Here is a 27,004-nt window from a genome sequence, read left to right on the forward strand (position 1 = left end):
GCCAGTGGCCTTGTGTTGTTAGGTTGGAGGGTGCTCAGTTTTTTGAGTACCTCATCTGTTGTTACCATTTCCAGTTTGAAGTCGTCTTTGTGGACCCCTAGGCTTTTGTAGTAAGCTGTGTTCTACCCCATAATGCCCTGAGTGGGAGGGTAGTTTGTTTACCAGTGTTGTGGCTATGTTTGTGAATAAAATGTTTAAGTAATTGGCTACATCTAGCTTATCTGTGATGAGTGTGTTGTCCGTCTTTATGTTTATGTTTGAGAATCTGGTTTTAAGTTTTTTACTGCAGCCTAGTTGATTGTTGAGTAATTTCCAAAGTTCACATGGTTTGTTTTTGTTTTCCTCAGTGTGGTCATTGATGAAGTTCTTTTTTGCCGTTTTGATCATGGAGTTTACGTCGTTTCTTAGTCTGTTTCTTTCTAGTTTGAGTTCAGTCACGTGGGCTTGGAGTTCACTGCTCGTGCTTTTTGTAAGCTTTGACTGACTTTTACGAAACTCTGAGCATTTTTTGTCTCTGGTTTTCATAGAGGCCAATATTTCGGAGTGCATCCACGGCTCAGCGCGATTTTTTACCCTGGTGGTTCTTAGGGGGGCCATGTCGTTTAGTGTTGTTGAAAATTTGGTTTTGAAACCAAGCCATGATTCTTCTACCAGTGTACCATTGAGCTCATCTCTGACCAGTCCAGACTCTCCAGTTCAAGGTTAAAGGCCTCGCTAGAGTAGGTTTTTAGGTCTCTAGATGTGACAGCCGGCCTTATGTTTTAGCTTTTTGCGGGTACAGAATATCATATAATGATCACTTAACCCGCATGCTATAACCCCTTTATTGGAGATCTTGGACTTGTCGGAGGTCAGGATGAGGTCAATGGTAGTCTGAGTTGATTCACATATACGTGTGGGTTGGGTGATTAGCTGGCTGAGGCCGTGCAGATCACAAAACCTATTGAAGGATTTGAAGACGGGTGCATCTTTTTGTTGCATATCCGTGTTCCAATCCCCAATAAGAATCTTTTCAGCATCCTCAGCTCCAGCTAAGCACCCATCCAGAGTATCATAAAAGCCAGTTTGGGGTGTGTTTGGGGGACTGGCTGTTCCGGGGGGGTTCACATGCCTTCAAGCAACACTGTACTTATTGTACTTATTTTATGCCTATTCTTATGTCTGCACGTTCTACGTTGCACTACTTTTATACCTATTCTTATGTCTGCACTTTATGCATTGTTTTTATTCTGTCAACCGTATACTAATTCTATGCCGATGTTCATTTTATGCTATTTGCTGTGGGGCAATTTGGGCTGTGGTCCATGTGTGAAAGTCTCGATGACATTGAAAATGAGGGTGACCTCTATTGTCCTTTTCGAGAATAAATAAAGGTTTGATTCTAGATGTGACAAAACAAGTGACTGTACTACCTGGTTAAGAATGGAAGGATATATAATATATTAGTTGCAGTTTTTGTATTGGTGAATTCTGGGGGGGCCTGTGTGGTGACCTATATTAAGAGACATTCACCAAGGTGGGTTTGTGCCTTTAAGAGCGGGGGTTTTACTGTTTAGGGTAAAGGTTAAATACCACTTCCGGTTCCGGGTTAAGTTTGTTGTTATTGTAAATGCTATATAATATAATAATAATAATTGTTAGACTAGAAGTCTTTATTTGTCATGCAGTTTAACACACACACGCGAGATGGGCGACCCACAGGAACACACACACACATGCACTGAGTCGCCGATGAAATGTCTCTCTGCACTTTTCCCATCCCGTTGTCCTTCCCCCCATGGGCAGCCGGGAGCAGATAGGGCGTCAACGTGAGCCGCGCCCCGGGGACCAATCCAAGTGCTCCTGTCCGTCTTCGTCAAGGACGCCACAGCGTTAGCGATCTGTTGTGCATGTTTTTCCATTGGGTTTATCTTATCGGGGGGGAAACCCTTGCGAGCACGGGGAGAACATGCAAACTCCACAGAAAGGCCTGGGAGATACCCCACCTGAGTACCTGGCATCATGGAAACCTGGTCCCCAAGTGGGAATCGAACCCTGGACCTTCTTGCTGTGAGGCGACAGTGTTAACCACTACACCACTGTGCCGCTTCCTGCTATGTGCAGTGAGAAGTAAAGTACCTCAACTCGAACCACGTCTCTGGCTCGCTACTTTCTTATCGCCACAATATATATGTAACACATTTACGGTGTCTGTTGAGAGACCTGAAACTTCAAATTACTCCAGGATACAACACTGATGATGTGTCCATGTATGGGCATCAGAAGGTGTATGAACAACTGCACACTCGGCACAGTTAAAGTCTGCACAATCCATTAAATATGGCACCACGACACTCAAGCAAAGCGGTTACCGTTTCGTTTCATGTGCTGAACACCGATATGCCATTAGGCAACTTAGATGCCAATGGATTTTGCCTTGGCAGTACCAAAGGTCAGTACAAGATATCTGATCATGTGGTGGCAGTAAATATGGTCAACTTCCGTATGGGTCAAATTACACAACCTTTACACATAATAATAGACAATCTTATATCTAATCTAATTCCAATGATGGATACCCTTATGCACCCACGTAAACAAATTCTGAATATACTATATACTTTTTATATATTCAGAAAATATACTAAAGTTGTGTTAAATTGAAACCACTTAAGTTGTACTTTGCGTGTTAAAAGATTAAGATGTGCTTGAATATATTGATGTATGTTTGGTTACTTTTGCTTACCAAAATATTACACTTTTAATACGTTTTCTTTTCTTTGTAACCGTCGGTAGTGTGATAGTAAAGGGTTAACCTTCTGTAGTGTGGCAGTGAAAGGGTTAACCTGCTGGCATGCGGCAGTGAAAGGGTTAACCTTCCGTGTATTGTCGCAGTGAAAGGGTTAACCGTCCGGTAGTGCAGCAGTGAAAGGGTTAAGTAGTACAAAATACTACTAGTAGCGTAGTTCCATGGGAGGAGTTCTGGCCGGGGTTCTGAGAAAACCAGGAAGCTTCAGAAACGGTGTCTCAAGACAGAAAAGTGTTAACCCACACCACAACATGTAGACAAACATTTTAATGCAGTCCTCCTGCATTTCCTATGCTTGATTCTTATCTCAGACTGAGGTGATGAAGCCCCAGGCGGTGTGTAGTAACTGCATCTCACTGGGGCTTGTTCCAAGACGCTGGTCTGAAAGAAGAATCAACATAGGAAATGTGGAAGGGACGCTGTTTTCCATATGTTGTTTATTGGGATCCCCTTTATCTGTCACCTAGGCAACAGCTATTCTTCCTGGGGTCCACATAGAACAAAACAAAAACATACATACATACATACATACATACATACATACATACATATACCTAGATTTCCAAAGATTTAACAAAAGAGAAAATTAAGTAAACACTTTACAAATCCAAAATGAAAAGAGTAACACAAAGATAGAGAATAATGGACACTTTAAAATAAAATATGGTGTTAAAAGATATACACACACACACACACACAAATAGTAGACAGACACATTGAAATAATGTGAAACTCTCCCAAATAAAAAAAACGAAGAGTGATAAAACTCACGTGTGATATCATCAAGTATAAAGTCTGAAGCTGCTTCATAGACAATGAATTGAGGACGATTTTATAGGTGACACTGAGCAGCCAGGAGAATGTTCTGAGTTCATAGGTACATGTTGTGTTTCAGAACTGAGAACACTACTAGAGAATAAAGATCATTAGGATCTAAAAAATAAAACAAACGTTCTGTGGCTCCACAACATCAGTCTCCCATTTATTGTTAATGGAGCAGCTCCAGACTTTATACTTGATGATAGTGGTGGCTCACAGGCACGACCTTTGCGCGAGAGGAGTTCAAGCTTCTCGTCTGTGACACTTTGTGTCCTTGTTCATAAAGGATAACAGTGTGAGAACATGAGTGAGGAGAGTTCCCAGGAGCTGAGATCAACAACACACAATATTGGTGCAGATGAGAGTGTGGGTGGAACTAATACACTCATTAATTAAAAGCGCTAATGAGCAGAGAGGCACCCCCCCCTTCAGCAACCTTGCCCCTGGGGGGGGGGGGGGAGGGCCATCACATCCTTCCCCTCAGTGGCTCTAAGACAGACCTGGGCATTGTACGGCCCGCGGGCCGGATCCGGCCCGCGGGATGATTCTGACCGGCCCGCGAAAGATGACATGATAATAAAAAAAAATAAAAAAAAAATAAATTTTTTTTTTTTTTTTTTTTTTTTTTCTTTACTTTTTTTTTTTCATGTCAACGTTCACACGCACAGTATACGCTTAGGAGACATGCTCAGAAGATGTTGGTTCTCTTTGGATCCACCTACATACAGTATGTGAACAGACATTCTCAGTCATGACGTTTACCAAGTCCAGGTACAGATCCTCTCTCACTGATGAACATCTGGCAGCTGTGCTTCGCATCTCCACCTCAGACATGCAACCTGACTTTGATGGACTTGTTAAAGCTCAACAGAGACTGGATTTCTCACACTGAATGAAAAAAAAGAACTGAAGAACACTAAAATGTGGAAATATAACAAGTGAAATGGGACACTTGATATTTTTTTTTCTTTTTTTTGCACAGTTCTGAAAACATTAAATGTTTAATATAGGCATGTAAAGTAAAAAAGGCTACAAAACTGGGACACTTTTCTTTACACAGTTCAGTGACATGTCTTGTTTATTTTTGCTATAAGATGATGTGATGTCTTTAGAAAGCTAAGAAAATCCTTGTTTCAATAGTATATGAAACTCAAAATGCCCTTTGTTATTAATGTTTCACATTTTGTTTATCATTTTGGAAATAAATTCTATTTGAATAAATGATATTTTTGAAAGCTAACCTCACCTTTTAATTGCCAAATAATAACATACACTCTTACCAGGGGTCAAAACAATGCCATTTACTGCTTTTTATATAGAAATAAAATGTATATTATGCATAATTGAGTTTGGAATTTTGGCCCGGCCCCCCAACATATTTTCAGTTGCTCATTCGGCCCCCCGGGAAAAATAATTGCCCACCCCTGCTCTAAGAAGAAGAATTAAATCAAGCTCCAACACTTAACCCTTTCACTGCCACACTACAAAGGGTTACACCTTTCACTACCACACTACAAAGGGTTAACCCTTTCACTACCACACTACAGAAGGTTAACCTTTAGGGCGGCTGGGTGGCGCAGCGGACATTGCACTCGTCACCAACGCAAGAGACACTGGGTTCGAATCCGGCTGTCGGCGTTGCCTCCGGCTTGGGCTGGCCGTCATACTAACTCAATTGGCAGAGTTAGCGGGTGGAAGTCGATGGGTGGTAATCTGGACGTTGTGGACAGCGACTCCTACAGGTCGGTTGGGGGACGCCTGCACAGCAGAGACAGGAAAATGGCGGGGGTAGTGTGAGCCTCCCACACGTTACACCTCGCCAATGAGAGTCCGCGCTGGCAGGTGAAAAGATGTGACAGGCTGCCTCCTCGTGTATCGGAGGGGACATGTGATGCAAGGCTTCTATCCTCCCTACAACCGGCCAGTGTGCATATGCGAGCAACGTTCAAGACAGGGGAGGGGAGAATTGGCACAGTGGAATTGGGATGGGAGAAAAATAGAAAAAGAAGAGAAAAAGTGGATAAAAAAAAGAAAAAGTTAACCTTTCACTACCACACTACAGAAGGTTAACCTTTCACTACCACACTACAAAGGGTTAATCCTTTCACTACCACACTACAAAGGGTTAACCTAGGGCTGGGCGATATGGCCAACATTTTTATCACGATAAACATTTTCATATCGTTCGATATAGATAATTATCAATATTTGTATTAGTATTAAAAATAAATAAATTTTTTTATTATTTAAACAACAAATGTATGTTTATTTTGCAGCAATTCAATCTTTGTTGTTGCCGCCATATTTTGTGTTACAGCCCCTCACACTCCAGTTCTCAGGCTGCAGCTGGTTTGAAAGTGAAAGTACCAAAAAAAGTTGCTGTGGCTCTTTACGCAGACGATGTACTAATCTTCATATCCAAACCCGACTTTTCTATTCCCTGTCTTAGGGCTGGGCGATATGGAAAAAAATCATATGGCGATAACGATATGATAATGTTATCATACTTCTCGATATCGATAATTATCGAAATTGCTATAAGTATAAAAAAATAATAAATTTATTATTTAATTTTTTTTAAACAAATGTATGTTTATTTTGCAGCAATTCTTTGTCATTGCCACCATCTTTAGTGTTACATCCCCTCACACTCCAGTTCTCAGGCTGCAGCTGGTTTAAAAGCGAAAGTAAACCGGCTTCTCTGCTGGCTGTGGCTCCAGGGGAGTTGAACAGTTCTGGCTCTGCTAGTTTCTTTTCTATCTTTTGGCGCTTTTTTGGTGGACAAACCACCGCACATGTGCACCGTGACTCGCGACTGGAGACTAGCTCTGCTAGCACACATAGCCTACTGTGTACAGACGGTTTCAAACAGTATTTTAAATTAGAAAGCAAACAAAATAAATGGACGAGAAAAAGAAATCTTAATTTGGTCAGTATTGTCATTTGGACAAGCAAAGCCATTACTTTAAGTTGCAAGAAAGACAAGTCCGTCCACTGTCTCTGGTTTTAAAGCTGCCCTGTTGCAGGTCACAATACAAAATAAAAAATTATCGATATTTTTATTATCGATTATTAAAATATATCCCAGATAATCATCGTTATCGTTTTATCGCCCAGCCCTAGGTTAACCATTTCACTACCACACTGCAGAAGGTTGACCTTTCACTACCACACTACAGAAGGTTAACCTTTCACTAAAGACGGTTAACCTTTCACTACCACACTACAAAGGGTTAATAACTCAGCGCTGACAACCTAAGGCCATGTCCCCATGTATCTGGATCTTTTGCCAAACGGATATTTTCAGGCTCTGTTTAAAAAAAAATCCTCGTCCACACGACAGTGTTAAAAGAAAACTTGATCCAGACACAAACACATAAACGCATATAAATTGCTCCAACAAGCATGCCGGGCCAGTAGGTGGCGATAAGCGATATCTCAAATACCATAGCGGTGCCGAGCAGACAGGACGATTGACAGATACAATGTCAATGTTGAGATCAGAATCTCCCGATTCTGAAACAAAATATTGCGAGTCCTTAAACAAACTGTTCCAAAGATATTTAATGTTTTGCTAAACATGTCTAGTGTTGCGCCGGGCTTTAGACCAAATAGCAAATTCTAAATTGTGTTAATAGACGCCAGACAGAAGAGCGTCTGCACCTGATGTTGTGGATAGTTATGAGGATGTTGGCATTACGCGTGATGTGAGTGGTCCCAGGATGACCTAATAACATTATTAGTTGAATGGTTACTGTACAGGAATTACAGGAATCATTTGAATATATGCGAGTTACGTGAATATGTGAATATAGCTTGCCCGTGGACACAAACCTGCATATGCATTAACAGCTCCGTCTTTTAATACACACTTATATATCATACAGTAACGTCAAATAAGATTAGGGCTGACCTTCGAAACTTTTTTTGGCAATCGAAGCTTCGGGGCCGAGCTTTTTTTTTTATTATAATATATATATTTGTATCTTATGCTGTGGGACTTGTACAGCACTTTGGTAAACTTTGTTGTTTTTAAATGTGCTCTATAAATAAAGTGGATTGGATTAATTAATTAAGTAGCCCCTTTCGTGACTGCCAACAAGGTTTCACTCGGCTGCGCTACCTGGGTGCAGTGGGGCTGCTCTCACAGCCAACGACATGACATTACATAATTATGTTGCAACCTTCGTCTATCAAGCAAACAATTATATTATATTTAATTTATAATTATATCAGACAATGCACCTACAAAAGCAGATGATTACAATTAAATTAGCCAACTTGGTAACACATTAGTCATAGCAGCATAGGCATAGCCTTATTAATGTTTTGTGTGGCGTCGCCGTCGTGTACAACTCCAAGGAATATTCCCTTGGAGATGCATTTTGGAGGCAAAAAAATTAAAAATAAATGTTACATTTTGTTTTTTTTTGTTCAAAGCTCATGCCATCGAACGAAGCTTCGAAGTATTTAAGACAGCCCTAAATATGATATTGAAAGATAAAGGATGAAGTTACAAAGGGAAAAGGGCAAACGCAATTACTCTTTGACAATGCTACAGTGCACAATAAAAAGAAAAGATCCAGGCGGAATTAAATATGCCTAGGAGTATAAAGGGTTAAACTGACATCAAATCGGAGCAAAACAAGCTGAATCCGCTTCAAGAAGACGCATGACATTGGGTATATACTAATTACAACAAGACATTCATTAATTGCATTGTCACTGTTTACATGTGTGGTGTCGTCTTCGCCCGTCACAGTCATAAGAGGATAGTTTGAATGATATTTCAGCACCAAGGCGCTGTCCACTGAAGTTACTTCAAAGCGCTACTGAGTGCCTAAACATGGATAAAACAAGGTATAATAAGGATTTTTTTAGGGGGTGGTAGTTTCTCTGTTAGGACATTATAGCTGAAATATATATCATAGCTAGCCTATAGTCGGTCTGATATATATTAGAGAAATAGTAAAGTAATATTCTCCAAACAATCTGCATCAGGTGCAGACCTCTTCTGTCTGGCGTCTATTAACAAAATGTATAATGCAATTTGGCTTTTAACTGACTTCGGGCGCAACACGAGACATGTTTAGCAAAACATTAAATATCTTTGGGACAGTTTGTGATAAGGACTCGCCTTATTTTGTTTCGGAATCGGGATATTGTGATCAACATCGTATCTCTGGCGAGAAATAAGCGGACAACGAAAAAGACGTCACTCGCCATTAATCAAAAGCGTGTATTTAACAACCTCAAAAACGTTCGAAACATGCTTTATATTAACTTAATAAATAAACAAAAACTAAAAATCTACTTATGTCAACGAAAATGTCCAGTAGGCCTAACTAAATAACCGATACATCCCTATTACACGCAAGCAGTGTCTGAGTAGATACAGTACTGTTACATCCAGACATTTATGATATACAAGATATACAAATATACAGTACTGCTTAACAGTTTGAGTGCCAGCCATTAACATTGGAAACATGGTTAAATGCTACCACCCACTTCAATGATAGCGTTGTGAACGCATAATCTCTGTCTTACATTATGGCTATGTGTCTAATCTGCCCGTCGCTTATCAATGACTTGTTTGCAGTCAACATTGTCTAAACGGATTGTCTTTTAATCAGTTCATTTTCATTTTATAGCATTTTGAAAAGCCCTCGTTTTCAAGGAAAATATAAAGATTCCGTGATAAAAGGCATTTACTGCATATTCGAGCATACACAAAAACGTTGTCATTTTTCGGCCTATTTATGAATAGTTTTCAAATAAACGCTAGATTATCGATAGTATATGTGTACTTATGGACGCTATAGAGGCGGGCTGAAAAATCGATTCTCTCATTTCCTCATCAGCGATCACCGTGCATACACACACACACGCATAGGGCAAAAGCTTATATCGCTGTGAAAACAGCTCTGATTATCCTAAGACTGGTAAAATAAATTCCTTACCTGAGATCAGATGTTATCCAAAAAGATTATTCCAATTCCTGATCGCCATTCCAAACATCGATCACGCTTATTGATTATTGTTGAGTCCTGTAAATACATAATCCACACGTTTTCCAGGCAGGCGAGCACAATCGATCCTTCAGTTGGCTTGACGGAAAAGTAAAATGAGTAAACTGACCACTCCCCCTGCATCAGTGTAAAGTAATGGGGTGCAGTTACACAGGGAGAGACGATAGGGGGCGGTGGAAGAAATGTGCGTTTAGCAAAAGATCCAGATACGTGGGGACATGGCCTAAAGTGAACCGATTTGAATGAACAATCGGTTTAATTGACGAGCGGAAAAATACCTGCACCTGGCTCGCTGATAACAAACTATCATTACACCTGGGTAAAACAGAATCCATTCTCTTTGGATCAAATAGCAAACTCAGCAAGGCCAACGGCTTCTCTGTTACAGTGGGTGACATTGTCACAAGGAAAGATGAAATTGCCTACCTGGGTTCCATCCTAGAGGCAAATCTTTCCTGTGACAAATTGGCAACCAATGTAATCAAAAAAGTCAACCAACGAACAAGATTCTTGTACTGGATCTCCTCTCTGGTAAACAAGAATACCTTAAAGGAGCACTCATTCAAGGGTACTACGACTATGCTTGCACCTCATGGTACCAAAGCACCTCAAAGGCCCTAATGACAAGGCTACAAACATCACAAAACAAACTGGTCAGACTACTGCTTGACCTTACTCATAAAACCCACCTCACCCCTGCACATTTTGACAACCTAGGATGGCTTAGAGTAGACGACAGAGTACAGCAACTTGCAATGGGCCTGGTCTACAAGATACACTACACCACTGGGATGCCCATGTACAGTACATGTCGAAATACTTCCCAAAGGTCAGTGAAAATTCCACGACCACAACACCAGAGGGAGTTCCACAAATCATGTTCAACCCAGATTCGGCTCAAGCAAGGGACTAAACACGTTTTGCAATTATGCCACAATAATGTGGAACGCCCTACCCACAACCATGAAGGAATGTGAATCCCTACCCTCCTTCAAAACCGCTCTCAAATAGCACCTACGGGTGACTGCAATTAGAAACTGGCCGCTGTAAATGTCCCCCCCCCCCCACACACACTTTGTACAGTTTCTTCCCCTTCGGATGTACATTTTTTTTATGATCTCTTTTTACTACACAGTTCTGTATATCTGTGTCTTGTATGTCATAAATGTCCTGATGAATTGAAAATGGGGGACCCAGATGTAAATAAGACGAAAGTCTTTTTCTGGTCTGCATCCTCTTAGCAGTTGTTTTGTATTGAGCCGTACTGTATTGTACCCATTCTGCAATCTGTTAATAAAGTTTTCAATTAATCAACCGAGAAACTATAAGAGGTAAATCTGACGTCGTGTGGCAGCCGGCTGCCGCTGAAGATTCATTCTGCATCGTCATTAAAGTATAGAGACTAATGATGGGTGATAATGAGTATATTATGCGCAAATTAACAACAATGTTTGTACTCTTCACCCTGTTGCATCTAAAAGTCACACAACACACCTGACAACATGACACAAACCAAACCTATACACCTGCCACGTGTACCACCCGTTGGACCTACAGGTAATATTGTAATTGAAAAGTTTGTCCTGAGGGAAGCGACAAGAAAAGAGGGCGGGGTCTGAGATAGGTGTGCGTGTGTGACCTCACCTGGTGATAGGCCGCATTAAGCTGCTTGTATCCTGCAGCTTTCCGTAGCGCCAAGCACATGCTATAGACAGCATGGAGTCCGGCGCAGAGGAAGCTCAGCAGTCCCAGCTGTTTCCGCCGGCACATCCAGCGGTCCAGCCACCCGGGGAACCTCTCGTACTTGGTCCCCCTGTGCAGCTGGAGGACGGCAGCCCACAGGCCTGGAGAAAAGGGGTGTTTTTACTGCACATTTCATTTTTACGCAATTTTTCATTGCATTGAAATCTATTGGAATAAATATCTACATGTTTGTCTGAGCCTGCAGTGGCTTTACATACATCTTTCAACCAGTGTTGAAAATCAATCAATCATTATTTCCACATATAATAATTAGGGGTGGGACGATACATCGATCCAGATCGATATATCGATCTATTATCAATAATCAAATAGGATCGATGCAACGTAAAAAGATCGATTCATATTGCGATACTCTTATTTTGAAAATCCCGCGAGTCATATCCGCCGGCGCCCAGTATTGTGAAACTCCGTGTAGACATTACAGCAGAACAGCGCTACAGAGCGTCTATTTTGCGACCCGATATAAGTCTGTGCAGTTTTTTCCCCACAACGGGTCAAATGCATCTAACATGCTTTGCATCGTCGCCATTCCTTTATGCCCACGTCGCGTTAAATATATAAATGAATGTCACGTTGGCTGCTTAAGCTAACTAAGCTAAGCAGCTAACCGTGAGAGAACAGGAGAGAGGAGAGGGGAAGGAGGAGGGGCGGGGGCATTCTACATTTCTGTGGGGGACTGGGGGAGGGGCATTCTGTGTGTGTGTGTGTTACTGAAGATGGACAGATAATGTTGATATTTAAACATGAATACATAATAAATATATTCATGATCATCATGCAACATAAAACAATTGTAGGAAGTTTGGGAGAGGAAGGGGTTTTAGCTTGCATGTGGTGAGTTCCAAAACATTTTACTTAAAGTTTAAAGCTCAATATATAAAAAGTTAACAGGAGGTCTATTTGTATTAAAAACAATAGATTGTTTTTCATTTAAATGTCTGGAAGAGCTAAAAAATAAAAACGTCAATTGATATTTCCGTAGCCTTTTTTTTGTTGATCTAAATGTGACTGATTGTGTTAAATGGGCACATAATATCGCCTCATATCGATCGCAGGCACCTGAATCGAATCTTATCGTATCGTGGCAGACTTTGTGATATCTGCAAATATCGTATCGCTGTCCAAAGAATCGATATCGTATCGTGATGAAACTGGTGATTCCCACCCCTAATAATAATAATAATAAACTTTATTTGTATAGCACCTTTCATACAAGAATTGCAGCTCAAAGTGCTTCACAGCAGTAAAGAAGACATAAAATGAGCACAAAATTGGCGGATCAAGAGCAATGCATAAAGTGTAGACATAGAATAAGCATACAATTATCATACAATAAGACAGCAGCAAAATAGGCAAAGTCAAAATAAGGCATAGAACATTAAATCACATAGTTTTTCATATTGGGATCTAACATCTTAATATGCCTCTTTGTTTACTGTTTGATTGTCACTGATACACAAAATAGACATAAAATCATGAAATTGGCAGATAGATAAAATAGTGCTGTCAGGCGATTACATTTAAAAAAAGATTATTACCGGATTTGTAATTCATCTAATTAATCACATTTTAATCGCATAACCATTTTAGGCCTGATATTTTATATTCTATAATCATATTTCAAATTGCATGTGTCCGGATGGCAGAATTCAGTACTGTATCTACAAAACCTTCTGTTTAATCATCTTCCATTTATTCATTTTCTTACAGGTCTGGTCAATTTTAGCATGGTGTTATTCACAGTCAAAGATTAAAAAAAATGTAATTGATATTCTCATTTGGTTCATTACAATTTACTCAAGCCTAGTAACAGACACGGTATTTCTGACACTGGGAATACATTCCCTGGGATCCATAGATGTCCCTAGAATCAGATACCAAGAACATGCAAATGGACCATTTAAAAAAGAAAATGTCTGTAAATGTTTATTCTACGTTCTTATGGAATGAATGAGATAAAAAAATATATATCTTTTTTTATAAATGTTGAGTTAATTTTCATAACGCGATAATTTGCTGTGTAATTAATTAATCTAATTAACACAATAAACTGACAGCCCTAAGATAAAAAAAAAACAAAGTGCTTCAGCACAGCAGTATTTTAGATGTTTAGTTCTGTCAGAGCTCCGCCCTTTTCCCCCATTCTAAGGTGCATTATAGAACAATTTCAGTTCTGAATTACTTTAGAGAACAGTTCTGAATTACTGAACTACAGAACAACAGCAATAAGTACTACTAGTCTACTTAAGGTTTTATACATTTTTAGGCATAAATAATAAGAAAGCCAAGAGCTCTTCATAATAGTTTCATTACAACGTTTTTAAAAAGACCGTAATAAAAGAGTGGCATTTCCAGATTTTTTCCACTATTTTAAGGCGTACACATTAAGACCATTGACAACATGGTTTGATCCCCAAGCATTAGTATCCTGGAGACAATTAGAAGAAAACATAGTAGCCCCACATAGACTGAAGCACATAGCATACACTAAACTATCAATTAAGCATTGCGAACGGAAATTTGGCCCCATAATTACTCATGCGATCCGGATATGGCGTGAAACACAAAAAAAATATCCTAACCCACATAAATGGCACAATCATACTCCCTTATTCAATAACAATGCACTCTTGATTGGAAAACGACCTATAAGATTCCCTATATGGGAAAAGCAAGGCATACACTCATTAGGGGATGTTTTTAACAAACAGGGTTTTTGTAGTTATGAAGAAATACGGAAACAAATTTATCTCACCAAGTCCACACATCTTTTTTACATACAGTTATTGTTATGTTTGAAGACTCAAGGTGTTCCATTAAAGAAACCAATTGAACACCACAGATACCACAAATTCTTCTATGAAAGAGAGACATCAAGAGGTTTTGTTTCAGATTTTTATCATCAATTACTAACGTCCTCATATGAAACCCTCCACCTAGACTCCGTCTGGAGGAGGGATATACCAGACCTGGAAAGTGATTTTGATTGGCAAGAAGCCTGGGCAAATGTTCGACTCACATCAAGGAACCCGGACCATCAACAAATCAATCTTAACTATATTCACAGGACATACTTGACTCCTATAAGACTGAAAAAAATGGGTCTTATACAAGACTCCAAATGCTCCTTATGTACAAATGGGGACGAGGGGACATTTATGCACATGTACTGGGACTGCCCACCAGTTAAGATATTCTGGAAAGAGGTGACCCAGCAATTATCAAATCTCTTAACTTGGAATATACCTGTACACCCCTCTGTATTACTGCTGAATGATGAGTGTGCAGTACATCCACAGCTAAAGAGATTGGTTTTATCGGGTATCACAGTGGCTAAAAAGCTGATAGCATCACGATGGTTCCAACCGGAAATAATGTGCCGAAAGGTCTGGATTATTACATATCTCGATGTGATCTATCAAGAAATATCTACAGCAAGAATTTTGGGTCTCAATGAATCCAAAATGACATTGTGGTTAGAAGTGGTGGAGAAAATAAAAGCTAGCATATAATGGTAATGTCTGGTTAGGAGCGAGGGAAAATGGATGGATTATCCAATGGGGGGTCCGGGAGGGGGGGGTACGAGCTGGAGCAGTGATTCCCAATCTGTGGTCTGGCGGACCCCCTGGGGGTCCGCCAGGGGGCGCAGGGGGTCCGCCAGACCACAGATGATTTGAGGTCTTTAAAAAAAAAAATTGATTTTTTTTTTTGATTTTTTTTTTATCATCAGAAGCATGAATAGTCTCTCCACTACAATAAAAAATAAAGATAAATAAATAAACATCTAGACATGATTTTTGAACGTTAACAGTAGGCTACCGGGTAGCCGCTAAAACGCGAATCAGTTGACTGTATCACTTTCTGTAGCTAGCCTAGCACGCTAGTTAACTTTCTCGGCTCGTCTGCAGTCAGCCGCCAGAGGCGAAAATGTGTGACAAACGAAAAGGAGATGACGGCAGCTCATCTGCAAAAAAAGTTAGGACCTACAGCAATCGCGAAAATTACATCACCATGGGCTTCACTGAGGGACCAGACAAACGACCTGAGTGTGTGATTTGTGGAGAAAAGTTGGCAAACTCGAGCCTGAAGCCCAGCAAGCTGAAGAGACATCAGGCGTCTAAGCACCCAGAAACCGTTGGGAAGGATCCAGACTTTTTTCGGAGGAAAGAACAGTCTCTCAAGGCGAACAAGCCTGTTGATGTTAGAGTAGCGTGGAGCAGGGGTGGCAGTGATTTACAGAAGGCTACCGAAGCCTCCTTTGAGTGTTCGCTTTTAATTGCAAAAGCAAAGAAACCGCACAATATTGGCGAGCAGCTCATCAAACCAGCCTGCATCAAAATGGTTTAGAAACTGTGCGGCCCACAGGTGGCGGATAAACTAAAATCAGTACCACTCTCGAACAATGTAGTGAAAGACCGAATTGATAAGATGTCAAGTGATTGCGAGCAGCAGCTGTCAGAAAAGCTTAGAAAGGGTCCATTTGCCATACAACTTGATGAAACTACAACTGTCGCAGACGAGGCTGTGCTCATCGTTTATGTGCAATATATTGAAAATGAGGATCTGAAGCAGGACATTCTCATGTCAGTCAACCTTACTACCACCACTCGAGGTGAGGATATTTTTACTGCAGTGGATTCTTACTTCATTCAACATAAATGCAAACCGTTCACCATTAGGGCCTGATTTGAGAGGATGAATACAGGATTTGAATATTGGCCAACATTTTGAAATACATATGGTGCAAGATTAGATTTGTTGATTGAAGGCACAAGTCAAAGAAGCATAGTGGGTCTAATTATGATGCATATGCCTGTGTATAAGCAGTTTGTTATTAAAATGACAAAAAAAAGGTATTAAACCCAGCTAGGACAGATTCTCTCTGCTACTGATTGGAATTTCCTGTCTCATATTTAGTTTAATTTGTTGCATTGATTTGTTCCATAAATGCAAACCGTTCACCATTAGGGCCTGATTTGAGAGGATGAATACAGCATTTGAATATTGGCCAAACATTTTGAAATGCATATGGTGCAAGATGAGATTTGTTGATTGAAGGCACAAGTCAAAGAAGCATAGTGGGTCTAATTGTGATGCATATGCCTGTGTATAAGCAGTTTGTTATTAAAATGAAAAAAAAAAAAGTATTTTATGGTATCTTATTAGGAGGGGGTCCGCGAATTTCATCAGAGATGTTTGGGGGTCCCTGGGGGGAAAAAGGTTGGGAACCACTGAGCTGGAGCATATGTGTGTAGGTTTTTAGATAACAGGTATTAAGGGTATATCCTATATAAGACAATTAACTAAAATGTGATTTCATTGGATGTGCACTGTCAACTAATGCTTGTATATCTTATTGTGTGTTGTCATGTTTGTTTATGTGTTTGTTTAAAAAAATAATAAAAAAATAAAATACAAAAAAATAAAAGAGTGAAATCCAGACCTGGGTGCGACGGGTCTTTTGGAATGCCCCCTCTGGAATACCCTCCCCAGCCACACCCAGACTGTCAACACCCTACTGTCCTTACCCATCTCCCGCCAATGACTGATTACCACGTCATTCTCCGCCATGCGTTGTCTGCCAATGACTGATTACGACGTCATTGAGATCAATATTTCAAATTTTCGTCATGGTATTCACATTTCACCCACGGAGTCTTGACTGGTGCTGTAGATCTCCGCTCAACTCTCCAACGCTTCAATACCGCCACCTGGTGGCCGATCGGCGAGTTGCCAAAACCGGAAGTGGCCGGAAGTGCTTGGTGTCGTCCCCCCAATCCGGCCGGCCACTCGCTATCGCTCGCGGGACTCCATCTTGACACACTGGATATCGATCCGTTGCCATAACTCAATAAACAACATTATTTGGACGTATATAGTATTATACAACCTGGAAATGGATCACATAGATCAACATCCCATAATAGCGATCTTTTTGCTCCACGCTCATCACCCAACGGTAAGAGGAGACTGGGGTGAGTTTCAGCGTTTTTGATTATTATTAACCATACAAACTGCTCTGATCTATATATCACCCATACTACATGAATCATTTAACGTCGGTCATTACATTATAAACGACCCCCCCCCCCCCCCTCCGGTCACCAGCAGATGACCAGTCATGACGTTTAGGATCATGTACATGTGACATTTTTTATATAACGTTGATCGGTATCAAACTGCATTTGATCATCTAATATATGCATTTATGGCTATAACTTACAGCAGAAAACGATAAAAACATTTTAGTATGAATGAAAAAGTTAAACGTTCCTACATCCTGAACGATAGATAATTGATGTTGTATGGGCCATAGTAATGTCAATTTAGCAATACAATTTAAAAAGTTATAGCCCTGCAAAGAAGGTGAACATCTCCATAGACAAATAGAGCTGGCAGAGGACGGTTTAGGATTAATCAAAGTGGTGGCGGAGAATGGGTTAAAACAGCCCTCAAAACCCACCTTTTCACTCTTGCTTTCGACCATCAACAGTTTTTTGTTTAGTTTAGTTTAGTTCTGTTCCTTTGCTGCTTCCATTGTAAAGCATCTCTGAGCACTGATACAGTGCTATATACATTTAATGTATTATTATTATTATTATTATTATTATTATTATTATTATTATTATTATTATTATTATTATTATTATTATTATTATTATTATTATTATTATTAATATGGATTGCAGCTCAAAGTGTTTCACAGCAAAAGTGTTTCACCGACACCCCACCACAACCCCCACAGCACCCCAAAGCGTCCCAAAGGTCCCAGTGCCATCCCAGATCACCCACAACACCACACGAACCCCCATCCAACCACCACCATGTCCATCCGTCCGAACATCCAGAATCGTAATTAATAAGTGAATTTGCAATGTAGCTAGGTCATGTTCCATTTAGTGCTTTGTATACAAGGAGGAGCACCTTAAAATCTATTCTAAAAGATATCGGTAGCCAGTGTAGAGTATATAACACTGGAGTAATGTGCTTTCTCCTCTTGGTTCTGGTTAGTAGTCTAGCTGCAGAGTTTTGGATGAGCTGAAGTCTCCCTATGGTTTTTTTCCGAGCCAAACATTTAGTCTGTGTTGTTTATTTAGGCTCCACACACAAGTTATTGTAACTTTCTTTAATTATTCCTGTATAACAAATCGCTTGTCATCTTTTTTTGTTTTCATTAATAAATGTAACCACAATAAATGGTTTTGTATGAACGTGTCACAGTTACGAGCCTACTTAGCCTCTCAGCGGCATTTTTCATTGATAGTAGTCGCTACACACACACACGCGCACACGCACACACACCATAAACATTCTAACACAATCAAGGGATTGTGGTCCATTATTTTCGGCCTTCCACCCATCCAGGGCCTACCTGGAAGAGGTAGAGAACCTGTCACAGTGGTGTCAGGAGAACTGCCTCTCCCTGAACGTCAGCAAAACAAAAGAGATGATTGTGGACTTCAGGAGGTCGGGGGTCAAGGACTACAGCCCCCTCAGCATCGACGGGGCACCGGTTGAGAGAGTGAACAGTTTCAAGTACCTCGGAGCCCACATATCCGAGGACTTGACATGGACCACACACATTGACAGTGTTGTGAAGAAGGCACGACAACGCCTCTACTTCCTCAGGCGCCTAAGGAAGTTCCAAGTCAGTCAGAAGATCCTTAGGAACTTCTACTCATGTACAATAGAGAGCATCCTGACCGGCAACATCACCTCCTGGTTTGGGAATAGCACTGCACAAGACCGTAGCAGACTACGAAGAGTGACACGTTCAGCCGAACGCACAATTGGAGGGGGGCTTCCCACCCTCCAGAACATTTACAACAAGCGGTGCAAGGGGAAGGCTAAGAGAATTATTAAGGACTCGAGCCACCCGAACAACTGCCTCTTTGAACTGCTGCGGTCAGGCAAGCGATACCGGAGTCTTAAGGTGAGCACAGAAAGACTCAGAAGAAGCTTCTATCCCCAGGCCATCAGGCTGCTAAACGAACAATAAACACTATGCAACAACCATCAAATGCACACAGCACACACACCCACACGCACACACTCACTCAAACAAACATCACACTGCAGCACCCACTCTCCACACTTTAGATCACACAAACACACTTTACACTTTATATTTATTGATAAAGGATTTGCTCTACAACTCGTACACCTACTGTGAATTGTACCTAAATTGCACCTCGTCCCATTTCTGCCTTGCACTATATAGTATTGTATATTAGTACACTGCACAGTATTGTATATTGTATGGTAACTACGTCTATTCTGCATCGAACATTGTACATTATGTCTAAACTGAACACTGTGACCTCATTTTTTTACTTCTAATTTTACTATGTTATTTTATTTCATACTTATCTTGTCTTGCACAGTCTCTGGAGCGTAACAGTAAGAAGCATTTTGTATAAAAGTATTCTGTACTTCTGTATGACAAATATTAAAGAAACTTGAACTTGAACTTGAGCTAGGAACTCAGAGAAGTGGACTTGCCCTTCTGTTCGATAGTCTAAACCAGGTCTATTAATTTGGCTGCCCAGAAGCAACCTCCGAGTGGCCCAGCAAGCTTGAATTAAATAGGCTATTTTAATAGCGATTCTTATATTTTAATTGTAATAGTATTTTATAAAAAATATTTGTTAACCACATAAGGATTGGACGGCCCGTATTCAGGCCCTCACACACTCATGCGCACGTCGCAGCACTTTGCGCTTATCTGTGGGCTCCGGGCTACATTGTTTGAAAGTTGAATTTGCCGCCTTTCGATCATCACCACACTCAACCTATTGCGTGATTCCATTCTTGAGTTGCAAGATGAAACATCCGGTGAGTGTCATTTGACAAGCCGTGACCACAAATCACTGATGTGATGACACATTTCATTGCAAGGTTGAAAGAGAACTTTACTGGTCGATTGGATGGACTTACTCTGCCCACAGAGGTGATGGGCTTTGCCAGAACAATTCACTGTTGCAACAGAAGGGGACTTTTCCTCCAAAGCAAAGGAAGTGGTCCCTTCCATCGATGTGGGGAAATTCATAGCGATCGTTATGCTCAGTATGTTTGGATCAACATACTGTACATATGTGAATCAGGCTTTTAGCACATGAACTCAATAAAAAGCAACTCTTGCCTTCGGATTGTGTTGACATCTTACGATCCAAAAGTCACTGCTCTCGTTCAGAACAAAATATGTCACTTCTCCCACTAAGAAAGTCATGTCAGCAGGTAGGCTACCCTTTGTTGTAGTTTTATTTTATTATTTTAGAAATGCACCTGACATTTTTCTTTTTTTAAACCTGCAGTTAACATTTTGATCGCCATGGTTAAATTCATAATTTACCATCCCTCGCCATCTCTATTTGTCTATGGAGAAGTTCCCCTTCTTTGCAGGGCTATAACTTTTTTAATTGTATTGCTAAATTGACATTATTATGGCCCATTCAATGTCCTATATCTATTGTTCAGGGTGTAGCAACGTTATACTTTTTCATTCACATATTCATACTAAAATATGGTCTAAAGTATAAGTATGTTTTTATCGTTTTCTGCAGCTTTCTTCAGAACTTGATTTATAGCCCCAAATGCATTATATTGATGATCAAATACAGTTTGGTAGCGATCGGTGCCAGATAAAAAATTTCAACTGGAGGTACTTCTAGAAGTTACTACGTATCATCTGATTGACCGGATGGGCGGGGGCCGGGGGGTCGTTTATAATTCCGTGGGCAACGTTATATCATTCACCTAGTGTGGGTCATATGATCATCAGAGCAGTTTATATGGAACACGTTAGAAAATAACGCTGAAACTCACCGTGGCTTCCTCGCGCCGTTGGGGGATGAGCGTGGAACAGATTTTTTTTCTATTATGGGATGGAGAAATACCGGATCCATTTCCAGGTTGTATAATAGTATATACGTCCAAATCATGTTGTTTATTGAGTTAGGGTGAGCGATCGATTATCCAGTGTGTCAAGATGGAGTCCCAGGAGCTATAGCGAGTGGTCGGACCGAATTTGGATGAGCACCAGTTTCCGGTTTGCTGTTTGGGCGATCTGCCGATCGGCCACCAGATGGCGCTCTTGAACCTTTAGAGCAGTGGTTCCCAAACTGTGGTGCGCGCACCAGCGCCCTCTAGGTGGTGCGTGACATGAAAAGGCTAATGGTGGTAAATTTTTTTTTTTTTTTTTACAATAAAATGTCATACAAATCTTAGTCAAACCTTTAGTATTATGGATATTAAACATGCTGGCAGAGTATTGTCGTGAACATTTTAATTAAATAAAGAAATTCCCTATCCATAGTCGCCGTGGGAAAAGATAAAATAAAAAATTAAATCTGTGCACGGAGACCAGCAACAATTTTTTCGAACAGAAACCCATTGGGGGGTGCGCGAGCTAGGTCGGGAGGTGACAGGGGGTGCACGGCCAAAAAAGTTTGGGAACCGCTGCGTTAGAGAGTTGAGAGGAGATCAGCAGTATATCTCAGGCCCACGGAGGAGAAATATGATTTCGATCACAGATTTTTGAAATATTGATATCAAAGACGAGTTACGGCGTCTTCGGCAGAATGAGCATGGCGGGGAAAGACGAGTTCCAGCGCTTTCGGCGATTAAAGTGTGTACATATCAACATAATATGGGATGTGTAAACAAGGGTATGCCTAATCACACATGTCCTGGTGATTTAAACAAATGCATTAAGTTATGTTCCTTCAGTGTGCAGTAGGAGGCGTTGTGTTATGCCTATGTGTGTGTGTTATTGTTTACTGTTGCCACTTGTTATGGTTCTGTGCATTGATAGCTATTTCTTATTCTGTTTCTGCACTTTGATGTGCCTGGGTCAGATATGTGACCAAAAATATTGTTTTATTTCAAAAGTGAAACAACAACAACAAACTACATTAATTTGTGTTTGTTTAAAATGTGTGTCATTACCAAAAGCTAAAAAAGGTTTTAAATAGGCTGCTGAAAATGTCTGGCCCATCTACATTTCCTGGTTTTAAAATCTGGCCCAATTAAATTTGTAATTGAATAGCCCTGGTCTAAACATATTGTGTCCATGATATCAAAAGCGCTGTTATGCATTTCTCTTCAGTACCTGGTAGATAAACCAGAGCCAGGGTCACCAAGGCCACCGCAGGCAGCGTCTGGTTCACCATCTCCAGCGGAAGCTTGTAAAAGTGGTTCTGCCCGTGCTGCAAGTATGGCAGCAACGCGCCCTTCAGAAAGTTGTAGAAATAAAAGAAGAGGAAGAGGAGGGAGGTGGCCAGGACAGCGCCTCCCCAGGAGGGGAAGAGGTGCAGCGGGGCTCCCTCGATGTCTCTGGAGGAGGCCAGACCACCCAGGTCCACGGGGTGGTAACCCATACCGCGGGCCAGCTGGATCACAGAGGCCTTGGAGTCCGAGCAGTCGCCGCAAATTAGGACCTTGGGGCGGGACAGAAGGAGGTGGGTCCAGGTGGTTTGTTATTGTTTGAGTAAGAAGAACAAACTAAATGCAGACATTGCATAGAGTAAATCACAGCCTTTAGACTTGGATATAGTAACAACCATTGTTTAACGAGAGTGAGTCCAATTAGGAGCCGCCATGATAGACTGCATTTAAATGGACTGTATTTATATATCAGCTTTTATTCAAAGAGCTTCACAACTTATGCCTCACATTCACCCATTCACTCACACATTCACACACCGACAGCAGAGGCGACCATGCAAGGTGCCAACCTGCTCATCGGGAGCCGTTAGGGGTTAGGTGTCTTGCTCAAGGACACTTTGACGCTGCCAGGAGGAATGGGAATCTAACCGGGAACCTTGCGATTACCATATGACCGCTCTACCTCCTGAGCTACTGTCGCCCCACTGATGCAATGTATCCACAACATTGTGGGTTAAAGATCAGGCTTATGAACTTTTCAAGATGTCATCAGACCTTATCCGTAGATCGACTCAAGAATACATTTCTTATTACATGAGAGACCTCCCTTCTTGCACACACACCATGCATCTGCAGCGATGATTATCCTTGTGTATGAAACGGCCTAGTGAGTACAGTATCTACCTACTACATGTACTCTACTACATGCAGCATTGTAAACGCCTGGCGGTTCCCCCTCACCTGCCTACTGCCGTCGTGAGCTCCAGACTGCAGGGCCCAGGCAGAGATGACATTGAACCCCTTCACCACTCTGCTTTGCGGGAACAGCTCCGCCAGTCTCTGGGCGTTCGACGGCTCCCCGCTGTTCAGTGCGGTGGCGTTGCTAATGTCCACCAGCACTTTCCCAGCTAGCGCATCCCTCAGCCCCGCCATGGTGTGGTAGTGCTCCGGGTAGAGGGCGACGAAGATCACCCTCTCCGCGAACACCGCCACGTCTCTCTGCGATCGTACCTCTACCCCGTCGGGGAACAGCCCCCTGACGATCCTCTTCGGGTTCCTGCTGCCCACCATCACCCCAAACCCAGAGGCCACCAGCCGGATAGCCAGGGAGCGAGAGTAGTCTCCGGAGCCCATGATACCAACCACAGGGTTTCCCGAGCTACAGGGCAGGGGCTGTTCAGGCAGGAACTCTTCAGGCAGGGGCTCTGAGACATCAGAGTCCGAGTCTGTAACCAGGTGAATCTTATCGCCCCGAAACATGCTGGTCATGCAGGGCTGCAAGTTAAGAGAGAGGGACATTATAGGTTAATCATAAATTCATAATCATAATCAACTTTATTTATATAGCACATTTACAACAGTTGTGACTGTACCAAAGTGCTTCACAGATAAAAGCATAGAGCAAAGAAAAAATACATATACAATACATATACTAAATATAAAAGTGCAAAAAGTGCAAATACAAAATAAGTGCAGGGGTTCAGATAGAAATAAAAAATGTAAATAACAATAAAAGAAAAAAGTGCAGTAGAATACAAAAATAAGGCATAAAGCGAGTCAAGGACTAAAAGTATCGACCTAGGAGGCAGGCTCAGCTCTGGTCAAAGGCCAGGGAGAATAGATTAGTCTTAAACTGGGACTTAAAGACCTCAAGGGTCTGGGCTGACCTGATGTGGAAGGGGAGGCTATTCCACAGTTTAGGGGTGGGTATGGAAAAGGCTCTGTCCCCTCTGGTTTTGAGCCTAGACCTGGGCACATGTAGCAACAATTGGTCGGCTGACCTTAGGGTTCTGGATGGGGTTTGGAGATGCATGAGCTCGGTCAGGTACTGTGGGGCCAGGCCATTTAGGGATTTAAAAACAGTTAAAAGTCATTTAAAATCAATGCGGTGACGGGCGGGGAGCCGGTGGAGTGAGGCCAGGACTGGGATGATGTGCTCACATTTTTTAGTGCTGGTGAGGAGTCGGGCAGCCGCATATGTAGGTGGCGGAGTGATGCCTGATCAATGTCAGTATAAAGAGCATGCATTGCAGTAATCCAGCCAAATTGTAATGAAGGCGTGGATCACTCTCTCCAGGTCGCTCTGGGAGAGATAGGCCTTGGTCTTTGCTAGGGTTCTGAGGTGGAAAAAGCTGTTCCTAACCACTGAGCTGACCTGTTTAGTGAATTTAAAGGCACTATCAAAGATCACTCAGAGGTTTCTAACGGAGGACCGGATGTTAGAGCCCAGAGGACCTAAAGCATTGGAAAACGGTATCACCAAAAATGTGGATCTCGGTCTTGCTTTCATTTAGGTTGAGGAAATTCACACTCATACTCATCCATGCTTTGATGTCAGTTAGACAGTCAAGCAGTGGCTGAAGTGCGACCTGTCCTGTGGCCCTAAGAGGTAGGTAGATCTGTACATCATCAGCAAAACAGTGGAAGGATATATTGTGCTTGGCCAGGATTTCACCTAAAGGTAACATGTACAGTAGGAAGAGGGTGGGGCCTAAGATTGACCCTTGAGGAACCCCACAGGGGGGCCACATAAGAGAGGAAGTCTCCTAGCTGCACAGAGGAACTCTGGTCGGTTAGGCCACACCTGAGATGCCCACATACTGGTACTGCTCTAGCCATGACAGTAGGATCCAGTGATCCACCATATCGAAGGCGGCTGTGAGGTCTAGGAGCACCAGGATCACAGGACTACCTGAGTCAACGGCCAGGAGCAAATTATTTTGGACTCTCATGAGTTATTTTTCAGTGCTGTGAGATGTTTTAAAACTAAAATTAAGACTGGAATTTCTCATGGATGGTATTTATGGCAAGGAAAGTTAGTTTGATGGTCAAACATGTGTCTCACAGACCAGGGGCGTATCTAGACCCAGCACTCTACTGGGGCACCGGGGGGCACAGAAGTATATGAAGCAGGCGCATGCAGCGCGTCCGCAAATTTATTTCTTGCCGGTTTTGGGCGGTTTTTTTGGCGAAAATGGGTGGATTTTGTAACTATTTTTTTTTTTTTACTTTATTTCGGTTTTAGGAACCTAACCCTAAAACCGAAATAAAGTAAAAAAAAATTGTTATTTAATTATTTTGGGGAGCCAGCCCCCCAAACTCCTGAAATGCATAGAAATCTATGAAATAAATAAAACAATCTGACATTTATATTAAAAAGAGCTAGCCCCCCAAACCCCTAAAATACATAGAAATCTATGCATTTTGGAACAGTTACTGTAACTGAGGGGTACAATTCCCTGACTGTATTAATAAGTATGGTATCATTAAACCACTACTGTCTTATGTACATTACTACTGGCCATACAGTACACAGGTATCTTATGATGAACACTTCCCACAATGACTCGGTTCCACACAAAACTGGGTTTAAGAATATTTATTAGCAGCAATGATAGTACATAATATACTTTACTTAGGTTGCGCTTATAAGGCAAAGGAATGTGCGTAAGCAAATCAATAACGTATGTCCATTCTCATATTACGCAGGAGATAATGAATACCACCTGTATCAATAGGAATTATATCTATGGTACACTAGTGGGCAGCGGGAGATACTGGTAGGGTCCCTCCGGTTGTAGGCCAGCAGGGGGAGGAAATGTTCGAATGCAAACTCTGGATCAACAGGGAATCAATAAGCTCCAGCTACGGGAGTCGGTACACTACTCCCTTGATCGGCAGACGAAAGCAGCAGCTGTAATCCAAGTATGCGTGCAGCATAGGTGAAAGCCGGCCAGCCTCTCCGAGAGACGGGCTCGAATGATGTTCCTCACGGGTAAATCCCACACAGTAGTGGGGTGTAGACGATTCTCCTCCGCTCCAACATCCACAGGACCAAAGCAATAATCCAGCTGGGAAGGGGTCTGCATTCACCGGTGTAGATCCTCCAGTGCGCAGTACTTCACATTAACTATGTCGAACTTGACGTTATTCTACTAAGCTCTGACACCTTTACTGTCCTATTCGCACGCGGTTATAAGTGCTCTATTTAGACGCACGGTTGCTCACTTCACTTGGTCGTTGACTCGTGATGAAGGCTTTACGTTTGAGGGTAACACGTTTCTAGGTTAACTAACTTTTGGTAACTAACTGCTGTATTCACCTGCGCCGTATTTATACGTTGGGTGAACAATCTAGTACCAGCCTTATTCCTGTCTCGTATTCTTGCGCAGAACTGGGCATGTTGAGACAAGTCCTTGTCGGTGACTTTGAACCA

General features: G+C 41.7%; 1 protein-coding gene across 1 annotated transcript in view; it reads right to left on the minus strand.

The window, feature by feature from the left end:
• The window catches only part of steap3 (STEAP family member 3, metalloreductase), a gene marked incomplete at both ends in the record, with an annotated part of 32,072 nt that extends 8,150 nt beyond the window's left edge, over nucleotides 1-23,922 (minus strand). Inside the window, 3 exons of the mRNA XM_084314023.1 lie at nucleotides 11,284-11,483; nucleotides 22,514-22,841; nucleotides 23,530-23,922. Of these exons, the coding sequence (XP_084170149.1) occupies nucleotides 11,284-11,483; nucleotides 22,514-22,841; nucleotides 23,530-23,922 (921 nt within the window). The remainder of the gene's footprint in view (nucleotides 1-11,283; nucleotides 11,484-22,513; nucleotides 22,842-23,529) is intronic.
• Nucleotides 23,923-27,004: the final 3,082 nt, after the last annotated feature.

This window comes from Notolepis coatsorum, assembly GCF_963971535.1.
Source record: "Notolepis coatsorum genome assembly, chromosome: 5".
NCBI lineage: Eukaryota > Metazoa > Chordata > Actinopteri > Aulopiformes > Paralepididae > Notolepis > Notolepis coatsorum.